Source organism: Ziziphus jujuba, chromosome 1, assembly GCF_031755915.1.
Source record: "Ziziphus jujuba cultivar Dongzao chromosome 1, ASM3175591v1".
Lineage (NCBI taxonomy): Eukaryota > Viridiplantae > Streptophyta > Magnoliopsida > Rosales > Rhamnaceae > Ziziphus > Ziziphus jujuba.
The window spans coordinates 6,288,355-6,312,845 of record NC_083379.1 but is presented as its reverse complement, the minus strand read 5'-3'; the positions used below and the strand labels follow the sequence as shown (position 1 = coordinate 6,312,845).

Below are 24,491 nucleotides of genomic sequence, written 5' to 3'. Positions count from 1 at the left end.
GACCAATGAAAAAGTATATATCATCATAGCCCTTTTAAAAGAGATATTGGGCCAAATTTCCCATTTCTATATGACCATTAATATAGAGGGGTGCTAAAAAGAAAACCAGATTGATGATAAAATAAAGTAAATACCAATAACCCATATCCTTTTGCTAATCCATTGCGATTGATGGCTCTCAGTTCTCATTTCTTTTGGACAATTAGTACCCAAGTTTATGAAATGGATGGCTTGCATGCAAAGAACGACATAAATCATAATTAACTCGTACATAGAGGCGTGCAGCTCTACGAAGAATTTGTTTCTTATTATTGCTATTGATTTTTTTTTATTTGCTAAGCTAGATTGGATTTATCTTTTAAAATTAATTTTAAAATGTTGACTTATATATCCATATTATAGTATTATTTATCAAAATCAACATAACAATTTATTATATTTGATATCTAAATATATATAATTCATAAAATGTTTTATTTTTAATTACATACAATCAGATAAAAACATCCCATATAAAATGGAAGACAATACTAAATATAACAGAATTTAATATATGAGGGTGCAAGTATGGTAGATTTAATTTCTGTACATACTTTCAGAAAAACCATATGATTGCGTCCCTTATCACCGATTAATTGGTATAATAGATTGGTCATGTATAAATGCATTGCTTTAATTTGCAAAATATATGTTTGTTACCAACTTTTTAGTTCAATGTAAAGATCAGCAATATTCTGCTGCATGATTGTGAAGATCATGTTCATGTGGGCAAACCAAAATTGATATCATTACGCAACCAAACCACACGCCAATGATACGAACCATGTTTCATCATTTCGAAAATCAGAGAGACGCTACCAAAATCATTTTTTTAATTAAAAAAAAAAAACTTTATTAATTGTAAGATAGAGTTGACATTTTTAAGTTGCTCATCTTACCAAACTTGTTGAAAGATCGAGTACAGTTAATTAATAACATAAAAACAAAATCCTCTATTGTTGGGGTCTAATTGTCTAATCCTCCCACTTCATCATATCTTTTGTCTGTTTTTCAAACACAGGCATTCATGCTGGTTGACAAACCGACCCCCTTAGAAAATAAATAAAAAAGAAAAATAATAATAATTGTGGAGTGGGTTATGTGCAACTTCCAAAAGTCAACGGATAATATATTGTGTTCCACTCTACCAAAAAATAATAAATATTATAAACAACAATGTTTGTAACTAGAAAGTAACAAATTAAGGTGTTTTTTGGACAACATTAAACTCATTACAATTATAGAAGGAAAAAATTTCATTAAAATCAAAGTTCAAACTTTGAATTTGTAAAGTGTATTATATATATCAAATTAAGGTGTCTGATAATCAATCTCCTGCCACATCTAAAATCTTAATTCAAATTACTCTTCGTTGGAGAGACCTTTCTGATTTTCTTCACAAATTGTTTGTCCCATTTTCAGAAAAATACTCGAACGGCTGCATTACAAAAGAGACGTGCTCTTATAACTCAGTCAAATATATGTTTAACTAATCATCAAAAAATGAATGAAATTATTACGTAGATTTTTTTTATTTTTTTATTTTTTGATAGCATGTCACTTGATAAAGAAATCCACTCTTTTTTTTTTTTTTTTTCCTTTTTTTTTGGGGCTAACAAAAGAAATCCACTCGTTTTTACAAAGTCTTTATTGTCGTTCCATCACCAGGTGAAGAAATTAGTTACTTAAGGCTTCACATTATTTCCGATAAAATTAATAAGAAATAAAAAATAAAAAAAGAGTGACTTTCTTTTCTGCTTCAATTGGAGAGAATAATTGTGGATGCATATAAATAGAATTATATTCTTTTGCACCCTCTCAAAGTATCTGTTTAGTTGAACCAAACGTCCAGTTACCAAATTAATTTCACTAGTTCGCAATGATTATGCATAAAAAACGATTCCAATTTGTTGACTGGAAAAGGAAAAGCTCCTACCACTTCAATTTTTAGACTTCCCAATAAACTCGTGGTGGTAAAGGCAGATAACAGTTCAGTTCAATTTCTCTTTGACGTTCATTTTCTGTAAAAGTTAAAGATTTATAGCGCAAATGTTATCATTTTACAAAGGTTAAACTATATTTTACCTCTGATTATCATTCATTTTGTACTTTTTATTCTCATATGTACCATAATCATCATATTACTTCATCACTTAATAAATTTCTGTCACATCCATACATTTTACCATAATTGTCTACTAATCGATGACAGACTATGTGCCCGAGCTAATGTTCTTTTCTTGTACATTTTGATGGAAAATTCAAAAAAATAAATAAATAAATAAAGTGTAAAATGTAAATCCAACCATAATTTACAGATAATTTAATCATATAAAATAAGGATATACTCTTTTACAAATTAAAAGTAACGATCAATTCTATACAAACTCTAATATCAACTTCTTTTTAATCCCTTCCTGTGTTGTTGGATTTTTTTTTTTTTTTTCCTTCTGTTTTCTTTTTCTCTCTAACTTTGTTGTGGAGGGATTAATCCCATCCTTTGTAACAATGTTGAGATGCTAAAACGTCTAAAAAAATTTTGAGATGATGAAGAATAATTCCTCATTTGACACAATATTGATTCAACAAAACCTTAAATGTGTCTAAACTATGGATTAAAGAACCACATATTCGCTAGAGAAATTTGAATGCTTTTACTTCTTTTCATCTAATTAACGTTAACTTATAAAACGATCATTTTTAACATTAACAATTGACGAACGGAAAACTTATAGAGAGAGAGAGAGAAAAAAAATAAAAATAAAAATAAAAATACTGATCATGCTAAAACATACATCTAAAAATTGTAAAAACATAGTGGAAATAAATAAGCAAGCAACATCTAACGCGATTTTTCTTTAATCTATATTAGCTAAAGCAATATCTAAATATTTTTTGCCACAGAATTGAGGTTGAAATGGAAGGAACTGTGTCACACAGGATATTGACCAGAAAGCACGAAATGTGTCGGGGTAACAGGAAAACGAAAGGCATCCAACTTGACCAAGTCGAACCCAAAGTGGGACCTAATTGAAAGAACAAATACAAATGGCACTGGCAGAGTAGCAGGTAAACTGGGCAAGTAGTAATAATAATAATAATATAAAAATAAAAATAAATGTCTCTTAGGTGGTGCGCCACTAACAGCACCGCCCATTGGGGGCTTAAAATGGCATGAAATGGGGGAGGGGGGGGCGAAAAGCACCACCCATGCATGTCAATAATCCCCAATGTCCCTACATTTCCAGCACTGAAACATTATAACAAAAGATGCCAAAGACAGTGACAGAGATTTCAGAAGAGTCATGCTCACATAAAGTAGCAGTACCTAACTCATCCTTTCAAAAGATTAAAAAGCCACAGCAATCTGGATCTCCCACCATATATTAACAAATATTACTACATACATAACATGCCACCAATACCACTTCATATTGGGTCTACAGAGGCTAAGGTCGTCAGAGACAACGCACCCATCTATGCATCACCATTATGGTGTTTCGTCTCTGGATTTTCAACTCATGAATGAAAATGAAATATACAATAGAACCATGTATAATGGGATTTCATGTTCAACAGAATTATAACTACATTTTAAAAATACCATCTGGATGTAACCTGAAACGAAAACGGACCGCAGAAATTTATAAATCATTCCAGAAAGCAAAGAACATAGTTATACAGCAATTGTAGAAGGGAGTGCAATATTATATTGTTACATATCAACTCCTCCACTCCAACTCTACTTTCCTACATCATAAACATAAAAAGTAAAGGTTGCGATACATATTTCAAGAGTCCAAGATATATTTTCGTCTCAGATCTGCAGACCCCTTGGACATGGATATTTCTGAAGTAAATACTGAGTGCTAAGTAACAGCAAGCACCAAGCCGGACCAGAGAGAATTTAATACACCAATAACTGAGACACGATATTAAGAGTACTGTTTGCTTATTGCCATTACGTAAGTTTGAAGCCTAATTCTTCAAATTCCCGACTCCAAGCTTCTGAACTTCAACCTTAAGAGACTTTAAGTAACGAACAGCTTCATCGAGAACAGTAACAGAATTCATTTGGTTGCCACCAGGTACAATACCTCGAAGTGCTCTCACCATCTTCTTCACTCTCTGTCGTTTCCTTTCACTATTGCAGCTGCTACCACTGTTTCCAGAAGATTTCTGAACCGAAGAAGATGCCCTATTCTTCCTAGCCTTCGAACCATAAGTGGAACAAGATTCAGGGGACGAGCTCCCATAATTGCCATAAGTGCGTGCCGTACTTACCTCTTCCTCGTCATATTCTGCTTGTTCTTCCTCTTCCTCTTCCTCATCTTCTTCTGAGCTCAACAATGCATCAATGTCATCTGAATCCTCTTCCAGAGGTGATGACATTTCTGTAACATCATTTATCTCTTTTCCTCCAAAGTTATCATGGAAATAAGTTGAATGGATGTTTAAACCAGGAGTATTAAATCTATGGGCCATTGCAGGGTTGTACATGATCTGACTATGATGATCAGTCTGATCAAAAATAATGAAATTCTTTGGGCAAACCTCAGAGGACTGCAATTCAACATCATGAAAAGGTTTCAAATGCTTTGAACCTGGAGGTAAAACTGCACCAAAGGCAGATGCAACTGGAACATGCATGTAATTATTACCCACTTGATTTACAAGGGGAGGTTCCTTTCTGGGGTAAAATTGGTGGTCACTCTGCATCAGAAATCCTACTAACAAATGGAAAGCAAAACAGATTGAGTTTTCAGCTTTCGAGCAAACAATTATTTGATCTTCAACAGGATAAAGGTTCGTGAACTGATGAAAAGACCGTGCAGCTAATCAACGTATTGCCATTGTGAGACAGGAAAGCAAATACTATAACTGCCTTTTTATGTATGGAAACAATGAGGGCAGTCCAACCCAAATCCCGATGTTTGATGGTCGTTTAATACCTGACTACGTAACAGGTTTAAGCAACTGACGGAAGTACTCAGCCTACGAAATATCAAGGGAAAAGAAATTATCAGCAAGACAACCAATATCTTCACATTTGGACAAACTTCAAAACGGTAAAAAAGAGCCAAAAAAAAAAAAAAAGAAAGAAAACTACACATGGACCTTTTTAATCTGAATACACTAGACATGTTGACCAATGACTACGTAGAAATGAAAATTGATTCGAATACATAACTTCTTATTTGCGAGGAAAGAACCAGAACCGACAATAAACACGTACATTTCACATTTCACAAGCAATTTAGAGTATCAAAAAGTTAATAAAAGAATAGAATACAGCAGGATAAAGTTTGTGAACAACAACAATAACTATGGTTTAATTGTTAAATAAATCACTCCCTTTCCCACGTTAATTAAGAATACTTCTAATTTTTCCTTCCCAAAACATAAAATGAGTTATAAGATACATAAATACCCAAAAAACAAACTTTAGATACATGACAAAAATATTGATGCACTATCTCATACTAATACAATCAAAAAAATATAGTTTCAATACATCATGATGACTTCAAAATTTTTGCAAGAATGCCAAAGAGAATAACAACTGAACAAGACATTATATGTTACTCAAAACTGAGGAACTCCACTAACAACGAGGCGGAATGAAACCGTACCTGGCAAACTTGCATTAGTCGGTAGTAGGCGATGATCCCAACACTCATTTTAATCTTTCCAACTTCTTTAACAGCTCTATATCTCTTTAAGGTTACAGCAATGCACATTCTCACTCCTCCACCCGGTTAAAATTAAAAGAACAGGAAACGGAAGTTCCTTCAAACCAATGGAGACTATGCTGCAGTATAAATTATAAATTCTCAAATATGACTTGAAAGAGCAACAACAATCAACCTGATAAAGTGAATGCTACATTTAATTAATGAGAAATGTCAAGGAAAAAAACACTGAAATTCATAATAAATCAGAATTCTTTAAGTAAAGTTATCTTAAATTAAGCAAATAAGAACAATATATCACAATGAATAAATTTTCTCACCGAGATGAATCAAATTACAGAATGACGCGAAAAAACACCACCAAACGAACGCATTTACTGTTGTAGTTGACACAAGGTGAAGTCCAAGGCATCTTGATTCACGTTTCCAATTCCAATTTTTGATTGAGAAATGATAAACTTTTACTGCAAAAAATTATAGAGAATACCAAGTATCAATTTGCTTCTCAAAGCACCACATACTAGCTAGTGGAATACATACACCCAGAAAGCAAACTCAGTTAGTATCAATATGGACTGTACGAAAATAAATAAAAATATAAAAATCAAACAGTTTTAATTTGATGGATATTAATAATGATGAAAAAAAAAAGCCCTCTGAAGAGACATATATAATCCTGAAATTGGACCCCTAAAAAAACTCAAAAATAATGCAATCAGTATCTAAATCCACTACTTTTATTAGCACCAAAAAAAATATATATATATATATATATGCTAAATTAAGAACAAAAACAAAAATCAAAGAATTACCAACCACATAAAGACATAAACAAACACAGAACCAAATAGACCATGAGTAGGGATTAGAGCTTCATGATACGAACCTTAAAAAGAAAAAAAAAAAATCCCCAAGCTCCGTCGCAAATAAACCCAAAAAAAAGATCTAGAATCCAATCCCCAAAATTAAGTCTTCTTTTTTTTTTTTTTTTAAATTTCTAAAGCTAACAGATCCCTCATAAAATCAAAACCCAAAATTTAAAAAAGGCAAAAAATAATAATAATAATAATAAATAAATAAATAAATAAATAAAAGAAGCCCGAAGAAACTCGACGAAGATTTCGAATACTAGATTAGAACCCAACCTAGGGTTTACAGAGAAAAGATCCAGAGAAAACCCAGATTAACAAGGAAGTAACAAACAGGTTCAGAAGCAGAGTGGCTTTTGTCTGAAGAATTCCCCTAGATTTGCGCTGCTGAACAAAGATCTAAAAACTATACTTGGTTGTCGTAGAGAGAGAGAGAGAGAGAGAGAGAGAGCGAGTGAGAGAGATAAAGAGAAAGAGAAAGAGAAAGAGAAGGATGGAGTAAGGGCGTGTTTGGAAGTGTGGGTATTTATTTTGCTTAGGAAGACCGAAGGAGGAGGAGTTTGGGAGATCTGTGTGGGTGGTGTTATTGGGATGTGTGCCGGGCTTTCGGACAGTGAGGAGTCAAACCCGGATAGTGGTAGCCGTTGGATTGGGAACTTGGGGGAAGGGGCCTTGGAAATGCTTTCCGTGTATTGCGGATGGGACGCTGACCGTTGGATTGAGCACGCGTGCGAGCCCCTGTGGGCCTCACGAGGTTTGACGAAATGCGAATCGTCGACGTGACTCCTCGTGTGAAAGCCTAGCCTTAATTATTAGCGTTATTAGCCTAATCCCCCACAATCCTATTTCTTTTTTTATTTTTTTATTTTATTATTATTATTTTTTTTTACTCACTATCATTTTTCTTACATTTTTGGTATTAATTTATTACCAAGACAGCCATGTGTTTTGCATTGCACTCTTGTTTTTTATTTACTGTTCACTATATTTTAATCCTAATTTCTTTTATTTCTAATAAAAGATATATAACATCTTTATATCTTAAAGTTTACTAATTATGCAAAATAAGTCAAGAAGATAATAAATGTTAAGAAAATAATAAAATTATATTCCTATTGGTTGTGATATTTTTTTGTTTTTTATAATATTTCAATGACGTGTGATTTGAAATCAATACTTTAATCTGTTTCTTAATTTTTTTAAAAGCATCTTCAAGAAATTTTTTAAATATATTATTATTTTTATTTTAAAAAGATAATATTTTAAAAAAAAATTTAATAAATTTTTTATTTTAATTTTTTAATATAAAAAATTGATTTCATTTTTCAAATAGATTCAAATTTTTTTTTATTTCAAAATCATATAAATTTAATTGAATATAACATATTTTTTATACTATTATTATACTATTTAAAAGATAGATAACTTATATAAAAAAAATACAAATAAAATAATTAAAATTTATAAAAAAATAAAAATCAAAAAAATATTTTAAAATTTTAGTATTTATTTTAAAAAAATATCTTTTATTATAGAAAATATATTTTTTACTCTAAAGAGTTACTTGAACATGCTCTAATATCAATTGATGATATTATTTCATTAAATTTGTTTTTTTAATTATGTTACATTCTCTCGTATTTTATAAAAAAAAATTAATAATAATTTCTCATATCAATTAGTATTCAAAAATATATATTTTTTTGGATGGAGTATTTAAAATATTAGCAAATGAGTTAATGCGCATAGCAGTACTTCTTTTTTCCTTATTGATAACTCGAAAAATTTTGCTTGAAGGAGTGGTTTTGCCGCTATTTTTTGAGACAGTAGTTTTTACTGCTCCAATTATTCATATATAAGATTGGTATATCATCACTAAGTTTAAAAATTAAATACCAAAAAAAGAAAAAGAACTGTATTTGAAAATGACTACTATTAATAATTATTATTTTAGGAACAATTTCTTGCCGTATAAACTAATTCATTAATAGTTGAGTACACATACTACGTGTATCATACTACATCATACACTTCTTTAGTTAAATATGTGAGTAACACATCATTGGTAGGTGTGCAATATGCTATCATGCATAATTTAATACTAATTATCACATTAATTAATGATTAGGCAAAACTATGATTCTTGCTACTAAATACAAATAAGTTGTACTCTAAGGGGGTGCAACTTTTATTATTATTTTTCGATTCACTGCAACTTTTTTTGTTTGTTTGTTTGTTTTTCTTTTTTTTTTTTTTTTTTTTTTGTTTTTTCAACTTGTATGTAAATAAAACTTTGCATCTTTTTAATTTTAGTTGCATGAGAATGTGACCTTTCCTTAATAAATGAACACGAATGGACCAACTCATCACCCACTACCCAAAAAAAAAAAAAAAAAGAAAGAAAGAAAAAAAAAACCACCAGAAAAGAAATGTCGTAGAAAGTTTTTTGTTAATCACAAAAATAACAAGAGTTTTACTTTAAAAATAAAAAAATAAAAAATTAGTGTGACAATTTCATAGAGTTTTTTGTTGCTACCAATGACAAAATATTCGCGCCATGTATATGAAAATCATAATCACCACTAGTAAAAGCACATCCATAAAGTACCACTCAGGCAAAGTGGAGTTTCACTTCTAAATTTTACTTTATTTTTATATATATGACAGAGGATATGATAAATAATTTGTGGCCGATAATTTGTAAGAATCGAAATTTTATGATTCATGTAATGAAATTAAATTGAAGTTATAAAGTTTAAGTTCATCAAAATTAGAATTTAGCCGTAGTTGAACATTTCAAAAATACATAATATATATATACATATATATATATATATACACATCATACTTTAATATCGGAAAGTAAGTCAAAGTTCACAAACCAAATTGGACTTTAGGCTAGCACGATAAATATAACCAAAATTCACCATTTTTGAATTTTGTCTTATTATTAGGAACTTTAGCATGATATATACATTTCTATAGGACCATAATGACATTTTGAAATTGTGATTGCAATAAAAATACGCATGAAAAGCATGCCACTGAGCAATTCATTTGTAGCAAGAATATAACTTCAGATAAATACATTTTCAGTGCAAGCTTAGAATTTTATGTGCAAAATGTATTTTGTAGTTTACTTCAGTCCTATTATTTTTTAAAATGTGAAAAGATATTAAAAATATACATGGTAAAATATATAACAAATAGATATCTTTATTCCCAATCTTTGTTTGAGTACATGGGAAGAAAACGAAGTACTTCTACAGGATCATTATGGAGCAAAAATGATCACAAAATTTACTAGCTTCTTCTTCCCTTGCCTTGAAAGTACAAATTTAATTAGTACTCTCGTTTGTTTAGGGTCTTCAGACGTAAATGCATTCACCATAACCTACAAAAAAACAATTTTAATGTATACATATATACTTAAAATTTATTATATGTATATACATATATATATATATATAATACAAGAGATAATGGATGCCAGTTAATGCAATATTTCACTTATAAAAGCAAATATATAATGGTATGTTTCTAATACAATTTTTTTTTTTTTTTTAATTTTAGAAATGAAACCTTCATATGTTAAACATCTGCAAAGAAAATAACCACCTTACCACCAGACTGTATGAGAAAGTTGGGACTGTATATTGATTGTATGGTATATATATATTATCCAATATATTTGCAGGTGTGGTAATTAAAATGAACTTGGCTTACTTGGATCTGTCATAACAATGATGCCAGTGCCATTAAAATCACAGGTGTAATGTCCAAGGGTCTTGTAATAAAGGTTCATGACAAAGGAGGCATGATTGATGAGGGTGTTGGGGAAGAAGCATGAGCCATGTTGTAGAATATCACCGCACTCTGATAATTTCCCACATGCATACTTAATATTGGCCCCCAGCATGTTGTCTGGCGTTCCTGGCTTTGCCACACACCAGGTATTCTGCCAATAAATGACCCAAGACAGAAGTGGACGAATGATATTTAATTATTAAGTTTATGATAATAGTTTGGTTTTTGCATCACATGCCAACATTAATTTATTAAATCAATTGATTGAAAATAGAAAAAAAATGTTAATGTATAGTTGAAGAAATCCCATTTGGATTACCTGTTTTTCCACCCGTGGTGGGGTTCCTGTACCTCCTACAAAATTTGCAGATTAAAATTAAACTTATAAAAATATATTGTATTGGTAATTTTAATCTGTAATTAATTTGATTAAAAATCACCCACCAGCCTTGAACTTGCAGCTTCCAAAGCCTGTAAATGATCCAAAAGGCTTTTTTTTATTAATATAATTTTGTCGAAACAAACTCAGAAACATACAATAACAAGTCAGATACTTTAACAAATATCCAAATTAAGGTTATAAAAAAAAAAAAAAAAAGGCAAAAAGGGTATGGCCTACTTGGATCAGCCAAGGCAATGAGAGCAGTTCTGCTAAAATAACAGTCCCAATCATGGCGCCCTCTGCTCTGGTAGTACTCGTTCATGGCAAAAGAGGCATGGTGCACGTGACTATTTGGTTCATGGCAGGTACCTCCTTGCTGAGTTGGCCTACAATCTACAACTCGACAAGCAAAATCCAAATCTTCCTGTAGACTTTCCTGGCTTGCCGATGCCTTTGCTATGCACCAACTCTAACAGACATATTCATGTATATTCTTACATTATTAGATCGTATAGATCATTGCATTTATCTACTGAACACAATAAATTAGTTGAGGTTTCCAAATTATGTACCTGTGCATTCACAAGCATTGAGATCTTTCCTGCTAAAAAACAAATGCCTTAATTAGTAAAGATTTGAGTACAGGTAACATGTATGAAGATTAAAATCAGAATATGAACAATTTTTCCAAAATCTCATTGAAATTACAAAAGGAAACTGAAATCATTAGGTTTGTTGATATATCATATCATTAACTGCAACTTGCAAGCCAATGATGAAAGTTTTAGATATATAATTGGGTAAAAGAAGAAAAAAAAAAAAAAAAAAAAAGATCAAGAACCTTTTGATTTTTGAATTTTTTTTTGATGATTTGATTCAACATACTCTTGCTACATCTAACCCTTCACTTAATTTGAACATTTGTCTGGTGAAATGCTTTATTCTATTTGATTAAACAGACCAGCTAATGTATCAAATATACAATAATTTACTCATTCGATATATTAATTACCCCCACGCATATATAATTATCAAACCCTATTCACATTTTGAGAGAAATTATGGAGCAAATCCAGAGAAGACCAAAACAATTGAAAGCTTCAATGTTCAAAATTTACAAGACAATGACCCAACAACAAACTAACAAGTGCTTAAAATACCTGAGAGAAAGAATGAAAGCAGAAAAAAGATGGGGTATGAGAGAGTTAATCTAGGCACATCCATTATGTTAATCATATCTAGTAATTATTTGTGGTGGGTCCAGTATGAGTTACTTATAACATTATGAAGTAGGAAAAATTGTGTCCCCACTTGATTAGGGAAGGTTATAGGAAAGGATTTAGTATAAATAAGATTTTTATGAAAAATTATTCATAGTTTTACTTTTATTATTCTTAAGCACATATAGAATCCATACTTTGGATTCTATCATTTATTAAAAAGATATACGATAGATCGGACCTATTAAATTCTTTTATAGATAATTAAGAAATTTTATTTTTTCATTTAATTTTTCATTTTTTTAATTTTTGTTTAGCTTTTTTTGGCATGCAATTAATAAATTTTTTTACTAAATTATGAATATTGAAAAAAAAAATCTCATATTTGGAAATAATTAACTTATCCATGTTGTTATAACATTGTTCCTCTTGCACTAAGAATTGGATAATTAACTTATCCATGTTGTTATAACATTGTAATTAATCCCTTATGATTCTATTATAGCAAGCCATGCCCATGCTTAATAAATGCAGATCCGGACATTATTAATTTTATTATTTATAGAGTTACTTTAATTTTTATTTTTATTTTTTTTACAACAAAATGTTGCTCTAATTAATTGGAAACAATCAACTGTGTCTGTGGGCCTCTACTTTGTTGAGATTTCCTGCACCAAAATCACATCATCACTTTTAAGCCTTTTACTTTTATCCTCGAAAGGATGCTATTTATCACTACCAATAAAAGAATATATTCCATAATGTGATTGCTCATGGAATGTCAAAATTTCGAAAATACAAAAAAGTTTTCAAAGTTTTTCAGTTTCTATGCCAGAATTAGCTAGATTTTGTCGACTTTTAAATTAAATGATGCTTTAGATTCTACTACTAAAGCAAGAGCAAAAGTTTACCTTATTCACCAAAAAAAAAAAAAAAAAAAAAAAAGAGCAAAAGTTTACCTCTTATATTTACGAATAGAATCCAACAAATTAATTACCAAAAAAAACAAAAAACAAAAAACAAAACAAAAAAAATTTAGGTAAATACCAAACCAGAAGGCACTGGTTTGATTTAACTCAACTTGGACCAAGGCTAGCCCAAAAGTTGGTCAAAGTATTAGTCTGATGATCCAAGCCCAGATAGTTTCAGTGTGGTGACCCTAAAAAGTTTAACAAATTTCATCCTGAATAGCACAGCAGCTCTAAATAGCACCACCTGCCCTGCATTCATTAATTCACTTTCAATTCCTCATCAATAATATGTATACTAATTTATTATATAAATAACATAATTAGTTAATTTCATCATCCCTCCAATTCTTAGAATTAATATTTTGGATATTTTAATCAACTGTCCTACGAAATTAAATTTTGTTAATGCATGCAGATGAAGAATTAAGCTCACCGAAGCTGATAAATCCACTGATGTAGGTTCCCCTGGAGAAATATACGACACTTGTCATGGATTATTGCAAGGATGGAGAACATGAATACGACTATATATATATATAAAATAAATGCTTACCCTTGTATACGCAGCTTCCAAGACCTGGAATTAAAATGGTAAACAAAATAAGAAATTAGAGAAGAGAGAATTAACGTCTAAATAGATGGAATTAAGGAAATGAAATAAATTTATTTATTGTAGATTAGGGGGTTTACTTGGATCAGAGATCGCGACGAGAGCAGAGTTGAGAAAATCACAGTTCCATTGGTGCCTTCCTGCTTCCTGGTAGTAAGAATTCATGGCAAAAGAAGCGTGGTGAAAGAGATTATTGGGGTTATAGCAAGGACCGCCTTGATTTATTGCATCACAATCAGTAGGAACTGTATGTTCGCACGCAAATCGTATGTTATTCTTCAGCTCATTGTCATTCGCTGAAGGCTTTGCCACACACCATGTCTGTAATTATGTACATTTTTCAAGTACATTAATTTATATATACAAATATAATATATATATCTATATATATATGCAAGATCTTAGTGCTTGTGTGCATATCATGTATCTCTATATTATACTCTATGTTAATCATTCATCTATCTCTCTCTCTCTATATATATATATGTGTGTTTAAGATTATATTACCTTCACACTTTCTGTGATTGAACTTTCTCCTGCAAAATGATTATTTGAGAGTTCATATATTAGAAAATATAAGCCAATATACCATTAATTAATTGCATACCACTTATGAAGAAAAATATTAGCTATTTGACAAGAAAATGGGACTAAATTAGGAAATACAGTTAAATGAAGGGGCAAGAGAGAGGGCAAAGAGATGATTGATGATCATAATAAATAATGTACCAAAGTTGAAGCAGTAGATCGGAAGCATGAGGAAAAGACAGAAGATAGCCGCCAAAGAGTGATTTGTTTTAGCCATGGTTGTCATATAGATTTTTCTTCTAGCAGTTATGAAACAGAAAAAAGCGGGGGTTAATACTGGGTTTTGAAACTTAGAAGTTATGAGCCTCTATATATACATGAAGGCTTTTCTAGTTTGTACATGTGCAAAATGAATCTAGTCATGTACTGTATAGCAAATTAGTAGTAGAGCAACAGGCACTTAATTTTGGGGGTCTCAGGTCCAGCTGGAAATTAAGACATTTTCATCTCACATTGACAGAGCATGTAATTTTGTGATCAAGTACTGCATCACTTATTCCTTCTAAATTCTAATTATATGCTATATGGCAAAAGAGTCAAATTAAGATAATAACATGCAATTTCATGCATGCATGGTTACTCTCTATAGTCACTACCTAATTGGTTAATATTAATTGCTTTTGTTGAATATGACACTGCAAATATTGGTGGTTGATTAGTGGCTGAATCAGTGCAATTACATTAATCAATTAAATAAGAGCTTGTCTTTTACTTTCACCGAGGGAATATTTGGTCAGAAAGTTAGATTTAGAGAGTTACCTATATGGTTTGGGAATATTATTCTTTTTAGGCTAAAAGCCTTTTTTTTTTTTTTTTTTTTTGGAGGGGGGGGGGGGGGGAGAAGGCTAAAAGCAGGCTGAATTAAAGAAATTAGGCAACTTTTATATGTTGGTGAAAAAAGTTAATATATTTAACATTGGTACTATAATATTAATTGCTGAGCTCTCACAGCATATGGTGCGAAATGTTGCACAGATAAGAAGTTCTGCATTGGAATAGGGTAATATTTTGGTTCTTTATGAGGCTAAAACAGAGCTATTATCTGTAGTATATTTGAAGATTGCTATTATTCTTCAATTAATATATACGTATGCTATAAGACTGCCTTCTAACAAGTTATAACTATAAACATGCTATATATTATGCCCTCGTTCCGTCTAATTAAATGTAACATTTTTGTAAAACTTGTTGGAAAATATAACATAACTATTTAAATGTAAATGTATAATTGATTTTGTCCATCCGTAATGGAAAAGGTGAGGTGTTACAGCCTTTTTTTCCAATTTCATTCTTTATTCTTCAAAGAGATGGAAATTATATAAGCATCTTAGCTGGAAGGAAGTGAGTGTGTTTCCACCATTTGCTAACTTTTCATTCCATTAATGGAATGGTCTTGCACTATTGCCTGATTTCTGAAAATGTATAAAAGCGGTTTGAAAATGAGCCATAAAATGAATTGTACCACTCCAATAATAAGCATGTTCATAAAGTTTCAATTCCAATGAGGATGTTCTTTTTTTCCATACTTTTGTCAGTTTGCTGCCATTGCCTTTTGATAAATGTATATTGTGATTGAGTTTGGTTACAGAAGCAGTAATTGTTTTTGATCTCTTAGAACAAAAGCAGTATTATTATTATCTTCTGTGTTAAAAAATTATTTGTCTATACAAATTTTATCAACAATCTATAAAATGCCGCAAGGAGATCTTAACTTCTTATGTTTATATACTCCTTTCCTAACTATGATTCAAAACCAAGAATATTCTGAGCAGAAACTTCAGAAAAAGAAAACCAGAAAAAAAAAGAAGAAACCAAGTGATCAAACTGATCTAACCACGGCATGAAAGTTGGAAAGTTTTAGAGCAGTACTGTTAATAAAGTCACTTTAAATACAATCAGAAGCAAAATAATTTAGAATGCTGGTGCTTGACTAATCAATTACTCTAATTAATCTTGTTAATAATTTTAAGTACTGGTTATGGATGGTGATGCTGAAAGGGTTAATCAAAAATTGTTCCAAAAGGGTGGTATTTCAGAAATAGCTTTGATTGGGCCATTGAGATTGAAGAAATTAAATTAATAGCTTAAAGGGCCAATGAACTCTATTTAAGACCCTTTAATTTCATGATATTTCAATCAAGAGGGAATTAAAAAGTGAATGTTGAAATGGATGGTGTACACAGAGCTCCGTCATTGTTTAATACACACATATTTATTCTATCCCTCAACCATTAGAGGCTGCCTTCCTTAACAGGCTAATAAAAAAACGAACCTTTGCTTTTCTTGTTTTATTCTGGTTAAATATGCGGCAAAACTACTCTCTGTCAATTTCCAAGAACCTGTAAAGCTTTTCTGCTATTGAATTTGGAATTTATTAATGCTGTCAAACACATTTTACATTTGCAATGTTCATGTGTTGGGGTCACCAGTCGAGTAATAAACAATCATCGTATAGAAGGTCCACTTAAAATCACCAAAATTAAACACAAGAAAAATGTTCTTCAGGGGAAAAAGATTCTAGACAAATTGTATAAGGAAAGGTCTAAAAGCTGAAGCTTAAGCTGCATCTGCATCCCTTGCCTGCTGCTATTAAGCATACTGGCAGCTACCATAACCTGAAGCACAGTATTTAGTAAACTATTAAAATCTATAAATTATTATGCTAAAAATCATAATGTGAATTGAGTAATTAAATCAAATACTTGGGTCAGTTTGGGTGATGAGGCCAGAGGTCCTGAAGTTACAGTTCCAGGGGTTTCTGCTCATAGCTTGGTAGTAAAAATTCATGGCCACAGAGGCATGGTTGATGGGAGTGTTTGGATAGAAGCACTGTCCACCTTCTTGTATAGCCTTGCAATCAGTCAACTGGCTGCATGCGAATTGTATATTCGCAGCCAGTTCTGCACCACTTGATGAGGGCTTTGCGATACACCAAGTTTTCAGATCCTACATTGTGAAATCTTTGAGTAAATCATGATTTTTAAGCAAAGGATTGGATATATATTTTTTTTTTGGGACTATAAGGATTGAATATACCTGTCCATCAGCAAGCTTCAGTGGTCCTGAAAAAGTTGAACCAAAGAAAATTACCAACTAATGGTGGTTCCAATTACAAGATAAACAATTTTGTTCTGTAAAGTGATTATGACATCTGATTGTTAAGTACTTCATCAAGAAGGAAGTCGTTTCAGAAATCCTTTTCAGATGACAAATTAAGGCACTCATATAGTAGTATGGCATGCATGTTCAAGGCATATGGCTTAAAAGTCACACTAAAAGCAGAGAAGTCTCATAACAATGCAAGCATTTTCTTTTTCTTTTTTCTTTTTTTAATGAGAAAAGTAGAACTTTATATGGAGATAATAAGAAATCGACAAAATATGATCTGGGTCAGCTTTCTTTCGGGGAAAATGTTTCAATTATGTTGCTGAGAAAATGTTGGATTTTCAAGCAAAATTCATATGCTAATTTTCATCTTTGTTTTCAGCAAATTTTCTTGTGAAAACACGGATGAACGCCTTGTCAAAATAAACAAATATACACATTTGTAATTAAAGGTACTATTTCGATTATGTTAATACAAAGCAGACAGACTGACAGAGAGGGATTAAAAAATAAATAAATAAATAAAGTTTTAAGACAAGAAATTTTAAGATCAGATTCCAACAAAAGGACTTCTTAAGAAAGTAATTACCTGCAAAGTTGAGGAAGAAAAGCACAATGAAGAGGGTGGAAAGTGAAGGAATTAATAAGGCCATTGCTGAGATTAGGCAAAGAGTTTGTGAAGAAGAATGACAAAGAGCAGCAAATTGAAGGGTGGTAAATTCATTTACTTATAGTGTGGAAATTTGATACTGCCAGAGCTGAATTTGTTATTTCCTGGTCAGTTTTAAATACCCATACAAATATTGCTTACTCAAAATGTTAAAAAACAGTGTGGAAGTAGCAAATTTAAAAACGCACAAATATTCCTGGCAGAAGCATTTCATTCAGAAAAGAAAATCATGCTAAACGGCTGTCTTAATGAGGGCCCAATAGTGGGAAAATCTGTTTTGAGCTAGAAGCTCATGATACAAACCAACGGTTATAGATCATAAGTATGAGTTCCCATGGTGATCCACTGTGACGAAGACCAGGACAATCCTTCATGATGCAAATCAGATCAGATTTTATCACATTAGAAATGAAAATAACTCAAAGGTCATGATCATCGTCAGTTACAATTTACTACTTTTTTCTGGTCCTATTAATGGTGGAAGCTGCAAGGCAATATTGTTATTAATAGCGCATGAAAAGCTTGAAAAAAAGATGGTTTAACTTCTTTCATTAAACAATTAGAGTATGCCAATAGGTATATATATATATATATATATAAATATATTGCTAAATATGACTATCTTGTAAAGAAAGAAATAATATTATATTAGGTATTCCTCAGTTAACCACAAAGGTTTAAATCTTTGGAAATATCTTCACATGGTATGTATTATATTCTGTGCTTTTGGCCTCAAATTTCCCTTGATTGTTTGGTTTTAAATTCTAATAGGGTGCATAAGGTCAAGGATAATTATTTTAGGCAAAAATTGGTATTGGACCAAGTCATGGGTGGCCTCATTGAAGGCCTAGCTAGAGCATGAACCCAAAACAGTTAGACAACCATGTCAATCCCATTATTACAGATACAAGTTTGCAAAAAGGAGGAGGAAGTTTAAGCAAATTGAAAGAGTTTTTTCTATCTTTTATGAGCCACAAATTACTAAAGGGAGTAAATGGGAATTCTTGGAAAAAGTTTCCCTCAGACATACATAAGTCCTTACGTAGGGGTGAGTGGGATGAGAATTGTGGTGCGAAAAACTTGTCCACTGTGTACCCACCTGAATTCGCATAATCAAACCATATTCATTTTATGAGAAATCATTGGTTGTCTAGTTCATTCATCATAACGTATAGGATAACTTCATCTTTGTTTGATTTTCTTCTTGCTTATGATTATGATTTCAGAACCTTTTTTTTTTGTACTCTAATAATTTAACTTGGAGCAAATGTTACCAACTGACAGTTTGGCCGAGTGGTCTAAGGCGCCAGATTTAGGCTCTGGTCCGAAAGGGCGTGGGTTCAAATCCCACAGCTGTCAAATCCTACTTTTCCTCCATTTTTATTTTCCCCCGAGGCCATGAAAATCATGAACTAAAATAGCCCAGAATGGGCAGCATGACCACGTCGACAAAATCCTAATCTCCAACTCCAAGTCCACGCTTTTTATTTCTTCATCTTTGGCTATCCTAAATGGCCAACCAATCAATTTGGCCATTATATGCCAACTTGTGCAGAGGGTGCGCACACCATAATCCTCAAAACCGCGTCGTGAACTGAAATAGCCCAGAATGGGCAGCATGACCACGTCGGCAAAATCCTTCCAAGTCCATGCTTTTTATTTCTTTATCCTTGGCTATCCTAAAAAGCCAACCAATCATTTTGGCCATTATATGCCAACTTGTGCAGAAGGTGCGCACACCATAACACTCAAACCCGTGTGTGCCTCTCAAAAAGTACATTTATTTAGTCCATAATTACATCACCTCCAAATGCTCTTACACTGCAAAGATTTCAATCTTCCAATTTTCTTAACAAGTATAATCCATTCAATGACTATAAAATATAAATCCTGGTGCGTAGTCCAACTAATTTGACTAGTGCATTGGTTTGTTAAAAATAAAGACCTAATTGAGTTTTGTTTTGACACAAAATTACAAAATATTCGTACCAAAAAGTAACTTAAAAAAAAAAAATGCAGAAGATTGGTCGGTAGGCAAGGTTTTGATTATATTAGTGCATAGTGGGTTACTTTGGTCGTACTCTAACATCTTCCTCTACTCGCTGTCAACCAGTTTTGTCATTATAGGATGAGCCCCCAGTCAAAACTTTTCTTTTTGGTTCGAAGCATCGTATTTATCTTCAACACCTAACTAAGTTTTCAAGATCATTGATTGGCTAGAAAGTGTGTCTATATATATATATATATATATTAGTGCTTTATCATCCAATGTGGCTTGCAGTTCAGTATATGCCATTTCTGTAGCAATGGTTTCTCAAAGAGTGAGTTTGATAATCATACTGGTTTTTCATGTCGTAGTTTCCGTTCTATCAGCTAAACCCATCTTGGAAACTGAAGTTGAGGCCTTGAAAGCCTTCAAAAGTTCCATTACTGATGACCCATTTGGAGCACTTGCAGATTGGACTAATGTGAACCACCATTGCAACTGGTCTGGTATTGCCTGTGATCCTTCCTCTGATCGTGTCATTTCGATTTCTTTGGTTTCAAAGCAGCTCAAAGGCCAGATATCTCCATTCCTAGGAAACATTTCAGGCCTCCAGGTTCTTGATCTAACTTCAAATTCATTCACTGGTCATATTCCAGCTCAACTGGGACTTTGCTCCCATCTTTTTGAGCTTATTCTGTATCAAAATGCTCTTTCAGGTTCAATCCCACCAGAACTAGGAACACTAAGAAATTTGCAATTGCTAGATTTGGGTGAAAATAGTTTAAATGGAAGCATACCAGAAAGCATTTGCAATTGCACTGTATTGTTAGGTTTCGATTTCTCTTTCAACAAGCTCACTGGTACAATCCCACCAAACATAGGAAATTTGATTAATCTGCAGAATCTTTTAGTATCCACCAACAACTTGGTAGGGTCAATACCTGCTTCCATTGGCAAGTTAGGAGCTTTACAAGCTCTTGACTTGAGTGTTAACCAGTTTTCTGGATTAATACCCTTGGAGGTTGGTAATCTGTCAAACTTAGAGTATCTCCACTTGTTTGAGAATTCTTTAGCTGGGGAAATACCACGTGAACTCGGTCACTGTAAGAAGCTTGTTTCTTTGGAACTCAGCAGCAATCAGTTCAGTGGAGGCATTCCTTCTGAGCTAGGAAACTTGGTCCTCTTAGAAAGACTGCAGTTGTATAAGAATCTTTTAAATTCCACCATCCCACTTTCCATATTTCAGTTGAAATACTTAACCCATTTAGGTCTCTCACAGAATGAGTTAATTGGAAAAGTACCATCTGAGATTGGAAATTTAAGATCATTACTGGTATTGACCCTGTATTCCAATAAGTTTACAGGAAATATCCCTTTATCATTGACAAACTTGTCAAATCTTACAGTCTTGAGTATGAGCTTCAATTTCCTCTCAGGGGAGCTTCCATCTGACATAGGATTGCTTTATAATCTGAAGAACTTGACCATGAATAACAACTTTCTTGAGGGATCCATCCCATCTAGTATCATCAATTGTACCCATCTTCTAGATATTGCTTTAGCTAATAATGGACTAACTGGGAAAATTCCTCAAGGATTGGGACAGTTGTCAAATCTCACTCATCTATTACTTTCCTCAAATAAAATGATTGGAAAAATCCCAGATGACCTCTTTAATTGCTCAAATCTTCAAATTTTAGATTTGGGAATCAACAATTTTAGTGGGTTGCTGAAACCAGAAATTGGAAAACTCTATAATCTCCAGATTTTGAACATCGTCTCCAATTCCTTTGTTGGACCAATTCCTCCAGAAATTGGCAATTTAAGCCAACTTATCCTTCTATCACTTGCTGAGAATAGATTTTCAGGTCTAGTTCCACCACAGTTATTCAAGATCTCTCACCTCCAAGGGCTGTCTCTGCATGACAATGCCTTGGACGGAGCTATACCAGAGAAACTTTCTGAACTTGAGCAACTTACTACACTTTATTTGCAGCACAACAAGTTTACAGGTCCAGTACCAGATGGTATCTCTAGACTCGAGTTCCTCTCACGTCTAGACCTCCATGGTAACATGCTCAATGGATCCATTCCAATAAGCATGAAGAACCTTAATCGACTTACAGTGTTGGATCTCTCTCACAATTACCTTTCAGGATCAATTCCAGGGTCTGTGATTGCAAGTATGAAAAGCATGCAAATATATTTGAACCTCTCATACAATTTCTTGGAAGGAGCTCTTCCAGATGAGCTTGGTAAGCTGGAAATGGTAGAAGCAATCGACATATCCAATAACAAACTTACGGGGATAATTCCTAAGACAATTGAAGGCTGCAAGAATTTGTTCTCCATTGATCTGTCGAGGAATAATCTATCAGGTTCAATTCCAGCTGAAGTTTTTGCTGCAATGGACGTGCTCACAAACTTGAACCTCTCTAATAATAACTTAGAGGGTGAACTGCCAGAAAAGTTGGGGACTTTAAAGCATCTTATATCCGTAGACCTTTCTAGAAATCAGCTGAAGGGCAATATCCCTGAGAGCTTGACTAATTCTTCCACTTTGAAGCACCTGAACCTCTCTTTCAACCAACTTACAGGCCATGTTCCGGAGTCTGGAATCTTCAGAAACATAAGCCCATCTAGCTTGATAGGTAATTCAGATCTTTGTGGAACCAAATTACTCAAAGCATGCAGCAATACGAATTCACACAAGATATCCAAGAAAATCATGTTGATTCTCCTGGCACTTGGTTCTGTTAGTGTACTCCTAATTCTAGTTTTCACTCTTATGGTCCTCCACCGATGCAGGAAAACCCGTAATTCAAAGAAGACAGAAAATCCGGAACCCGGATTTGCTTCAGCAATGACCCTCAAGAGGTATGATCAGAAGGATTTAGAAATGGCTACAAATTTCTTCAGTGAAGATAATATCATGGGTTCAAGCAGTTTGAGCACTGTGTACAAAGGTCAATTGGATGGAGAGACTGTAGCTATAAAGAAACTGAATCTGCAACAGTTCTCTGTGGAATCAGATAAGTGCTTCAATAGAGAAATCGATACCCTGAGCCAACTTAGGCATAGGAATTTGGTGAAAATACTTGGTTATGCTTGGGTAAGTGGAAAACTAAAGGCGTTGGTTCTAAAATACATGGAAAATGGGAACTTGGAGAGCATTATACACCATCATGGAGCAGATCAGCATGGATGGACATTATCTGAAAGAATCAAAGTTTGCATTTCCATTGCTAGCGGGTTGGACTACTTGCATTGTGGATATGATTTCCCCATTGTTCACTGTGACTTGAAACCTTCAAACATCCTTTTGGATGGAGATTGGGAGGCCCATGTGAGTGACTTCGGAACAGCTCGAATGCTTGGCGTTCAGCTTCAGAATGGAAATAGTCTTTCCTCAACATTATCTTTTCAAGGCACCGTGGGCTACTTGGCACCAGGTAATCATTCATCACCAACCTTCTCAATTCAAAGTCATCTCAAACACTTCCAAAAGAATGAGCTGGTTTTCTGTCTTTTGGAATTATATAAGAAGATATTCTCTTTCATTTGCATTAAAAACATTATTCTTCTCTTAAACAGAGTTAGCATACATGAGCAAGGTCACAACAAAGGTTGACGTATTCAGCTTCGGCATAATTATGATGGAGTTCCTAACAAAGCAAAGGCCAACAGGACTCATAGAAATGGATGGAATGCCAATAAGCTTGTGCCAAATGGTGGAAAATGCACTTGAAAATGGTATAATGCTTCAAGTTCTAGACCCTTTACTTGCTTTCAATGTCTCCAAAAAGGAGGAAGAAGTAATAGAAGACCTGCTAAAACTAGGGTTGAGTTGCACCAATCCAAATCCTGACAACCGTCCCAGCGTGAAAGATGTTCTTTCAACCCTTTTGAAGCTAAAAAAAGGGTAAGCTATCTAGTATCACACTATTCTGGTTGATGGTTGTAATCTTAATGGAATATGGAACTGGAACAACTCTGTAGAGTTCACTATGTACTAGTTATCGATTCAATGTCAACTTTTCAAGTTTTTTCTATGATCAAATTCATTTTATCAATGTTTTTAGAGTCAAATCCTGCTTTTATCAACTAAATCACCAGAATAGTTTCTTATGTGAGCCAATTCACAGATAACATAGACCTAAGCACGGTAAAAAAATTATTATTTGATTGCTGAATAGCGTAGTTCGCATGATTCATTGATTTTTTGCTCATAATTAGCATGGTAAACTAATAATTTATATGGAATAAATGCATAATTATTATTCTTGTACTAGTAAAAGTGACTGTACTCTTTGAATTAGTGTTTAGAAAGATTTAGTATTGTCAATACTTGTTTTTAAGGTCCAAGTTTTTCCAAATCTTCATATCTTCCAAAATTTTTGTTTTATATACAATTTTTCTTTTCATTTTTTTTTCCAAATCATGTTGAGATTTGGAGCTTTAAAGTTCTCTACGTCTAAATGCTAGTTATTAAGTTTATGAGCCTTTTGTAACAAGTCTATACTTAATAGATTCAGCATTTTGGCTAATAA

General features: G+C 32.7%; 5 protein-coding genes and 1 non-coding gene across 10 annotated transcripts; 2 read left to right on the top strand and 4 right to left on the bottom strand.

Moving 5' to 3' along the window:
* Nucleotides 1-3,653: 3,653 nt before the first annotated feature.
* LOC107413607 (transcription factor bHLH144) lies at nucleotides 3,654-7,190 on the bottom strand. Of its 5 annotated transcripts, none has more exons than XM_048478497.2 (4): nucleotides 6,619-7,190; nucleotides 6,053-6,196; nucleotides 5,673-5,851; nucleotides 3,654-5,034 (listed from the first exon to the last, which is right to left on the bottom strand). In XM_048478497.2, exon 4 carries the CDS (start codon nucleotides 4,756-4,758, stop codon nucleotides 4,018-4,020), a length of 741 nt encoding a protein of 246 aa, XP_048334454.1. In that variant the 5' UTR covers nucleotides 4,759-5,034; nucleotides 5,673-5,851; nucleotides 6,053-6,196; nucleotides 6,619-7,190; the 3' UTR covers nucleotides 3,654-4,017. The 5 variants fall into 5 exon arrangements, with proteins under 5 accessions (XP_048334454.1, XP_048334448.1, XP_048334444.1 ...); XM_048478491.2 differs by having other exon boundaries at nucleotides 5,673-5,907; nucleotides 6,878-7,190; XM_048478487.2 differs by having other exon boundaries at nucleotides 6,878-7,190.
* Nucleotides 7,191-9,799: 2,609 nt separating this feature from the next.
* LOC107413345 (PLASMODESMATA CALLOSE-BINDING PROTEIN 5) lies at nucleotides 9,800-12,088 on the bottom strand. The gene is made up of 7 exons (XM_048467439.2): nucleotides 11,951-12,088; nucleotides 11,363-11,394; nucleotides 11,028-11,259; nucleotides 10,853-10,879; nucleotides 10,728-10,762; nucleotides 10,328-10,559; nucleotides 9,800-9,995 (listed from the first exon to the last, which is right to left on the bottom strand). Exons 1-7 carry the CDS (start codon nucleotides 12,024-12,026, stop codon nucleotides 9,970-9,972), a joined length of 660 nt encoding a protein of 219 aa, XP_048323396.2. The 5' UTR covers nucleotides 12,027-12,088; the 3' UTR covers nucleotides 9,800-9,969.
* Nucleotides 12,089-13,126: 1,038 nt separating this feature from the next.
* On the bottom strand, nucleotides 13,127-14,448 carry LOC112491452 (major pollen allergen Ole e 10-like). The gene is made up of 6 exons (XM_060813775.1): nucleotides 14,321-14,448; nucleotides 14,099-14,127; nucleotides 13,672-13,912; nucleotides 13,535-13,558; nucleotides 13,415-13,446; nucleotides 13,127-13,225 (listed from the first exon to the last, which is right to left on the bottom strand). Exons 1-6 carry the CDS (start codon nucleotides 14,403-14,405, stop codon nucleotides 13,127-13,129), a joined length of 510 nt encoding a protein of 169 aa, XP_060669758.1. The 5' UTR covers nucleotides 14,406-14,448.
* A 2,165-nt stretch (nucleotides 14,449-16,613) lies between these two features.
* Nucleotides 16,614-18,089, bottom strand: LOC107413649 (major pollen allergen Ole e 10). The gene is made up of 4 exons (XM_016021664.4): nucleotides 17,874-18,089; nucleotides 17,216-17,241; nucleotides 16,882-17,125; nucleotides 16,614-16,794 (listed from the first exon to the last, which is right to left on the bottom strand). Exons 1-4 carry the CDS (start codon nucleotides 17,935-17,937, stop codon nucleotides 16,769-16,771), a joined length of 360 nt encoding a protein of 119 aa, XP_015877150.1. The 5' UTR covers nucleotides 17,938-18,089; the 3' UTR covers nucleotides 16,614-16,768.
* Nucleotides 18,090-19,233: 1,144 nt separating this feature from the next.
* Nucleotides 19,234-19,313, top strand: TRNAL-UAG (transfer RNA leucine (anticodon UAG)). Its single transcript has one exon. It is a non-coding gene; the product is annotated as a tRNA-Leu (tRNA).
* A 767-nt stretch (nucleotides 19,314-20,080) lies between these two features.
* LOC112493383 (LRR receptor-like serine/threonine-protein kinase FLS2) lies at nucleotides 20,081-23,991 on the top strand. Its single transcript, XM_048470729.2, has 2 exons — nucleotides 20,081-23,393; nucleotides 23,536-23,991. The coding sequence occupies exons 1-2, from the start codon at nucleotides 20,261-20,263 to the stop codon at nucleotides 23,865-23,867; spliced, it is 3,465 nt and encodes a 1,154-aa protein (XP_048326686.2). The 5' UTR covers nucleotides 20,081-20,260; the 3' UTR covers nucleotides 23,868-23,991.
* The last annotated feature ends 500 nt before the right edge of the window (nucleotides 23,992-24,491 follow it).

Coding starts and splice junctions, on each gene's coding strand:
- LOC112491452 (XM_060813775.1), bottom strand. CDS start 14,405: ATGACAACCATGGCTAAAACAAATCACTCTTTGGCGGCTATCTTCTGT. Junction 13,559..13,671: donor CGTCGCGATCTCTGATCCAA/GTAAACCCCCTA, acceptor TTTTAATTCCAG/GTCTTGGAAGCTGCGTATAC. Junction 13,447..13,534: donor TGGAAGCTGCGTATACAAGG/GTAAGCATTTAT, acceptor ATATTTCTCCAG/GGGAACCTACATCAGTGGAT.
- LOC107413345 (XM_048467439.2), bottom strand. CDS start 12,026: ATGATTAACATAATGGATGTGCCTAGATTAACTCTCTCATACCCCATC. Junction 10,763..10,852: donor AAGCTGCAAGTTCAAGGCTG/GTGGGTGATTTT, acceptor CAAATTTTGTAG/GAGGTACAGGAACCCCACCA. Junction 9,996..10,327: donor CATTGTTATGACAGATCCAA/GTAAGCCAAGTT, acceptor GTTTTTTTGTAG/GTTATGGTGAATGCATTTAC.
- LOC107413607 (XM_048478497.2), bottom strand. CDS start 4,758: ATGCAGAGTGACCACCAATTTTACCCCAGAAAGGAACCTCCCCTTGTA.
- LOC112493383 (XM_048470729.2), top strand. CDS start 20,261: ATGGTTTCTCAAAGAGTGAGTTTGATAATCATACTGGTTTTTCATGTC. Junction 23,394..23,535: donor CGTGGGCTACTTGGCACCAG/GTAATCATTCAT, acceptor TCTCTTAAACAG/AGTTAGCATACATGAGCAAG.
- LOC107413649 (XM_016021664.4), bottom strand. CDS start 17,937: ATGGCCTTATTAATTCCTTCACTTTCCACCCTCTTCATTGTGCTTTTC. Junction 17,126..17,215: donor TGAAGCTTGCTGATGGACAG/GTATATTCAATC, acceptor TTCACAATGTAG/GATCTGAAAACTTGGTGTAT. Junction 16,795..16,881: donor CATCACCCAAACTGACCCAA/GTATTTGATTTA, acceptor ACTGTGCTTCAG/GTTATGGTAGCTGCCAGTAT.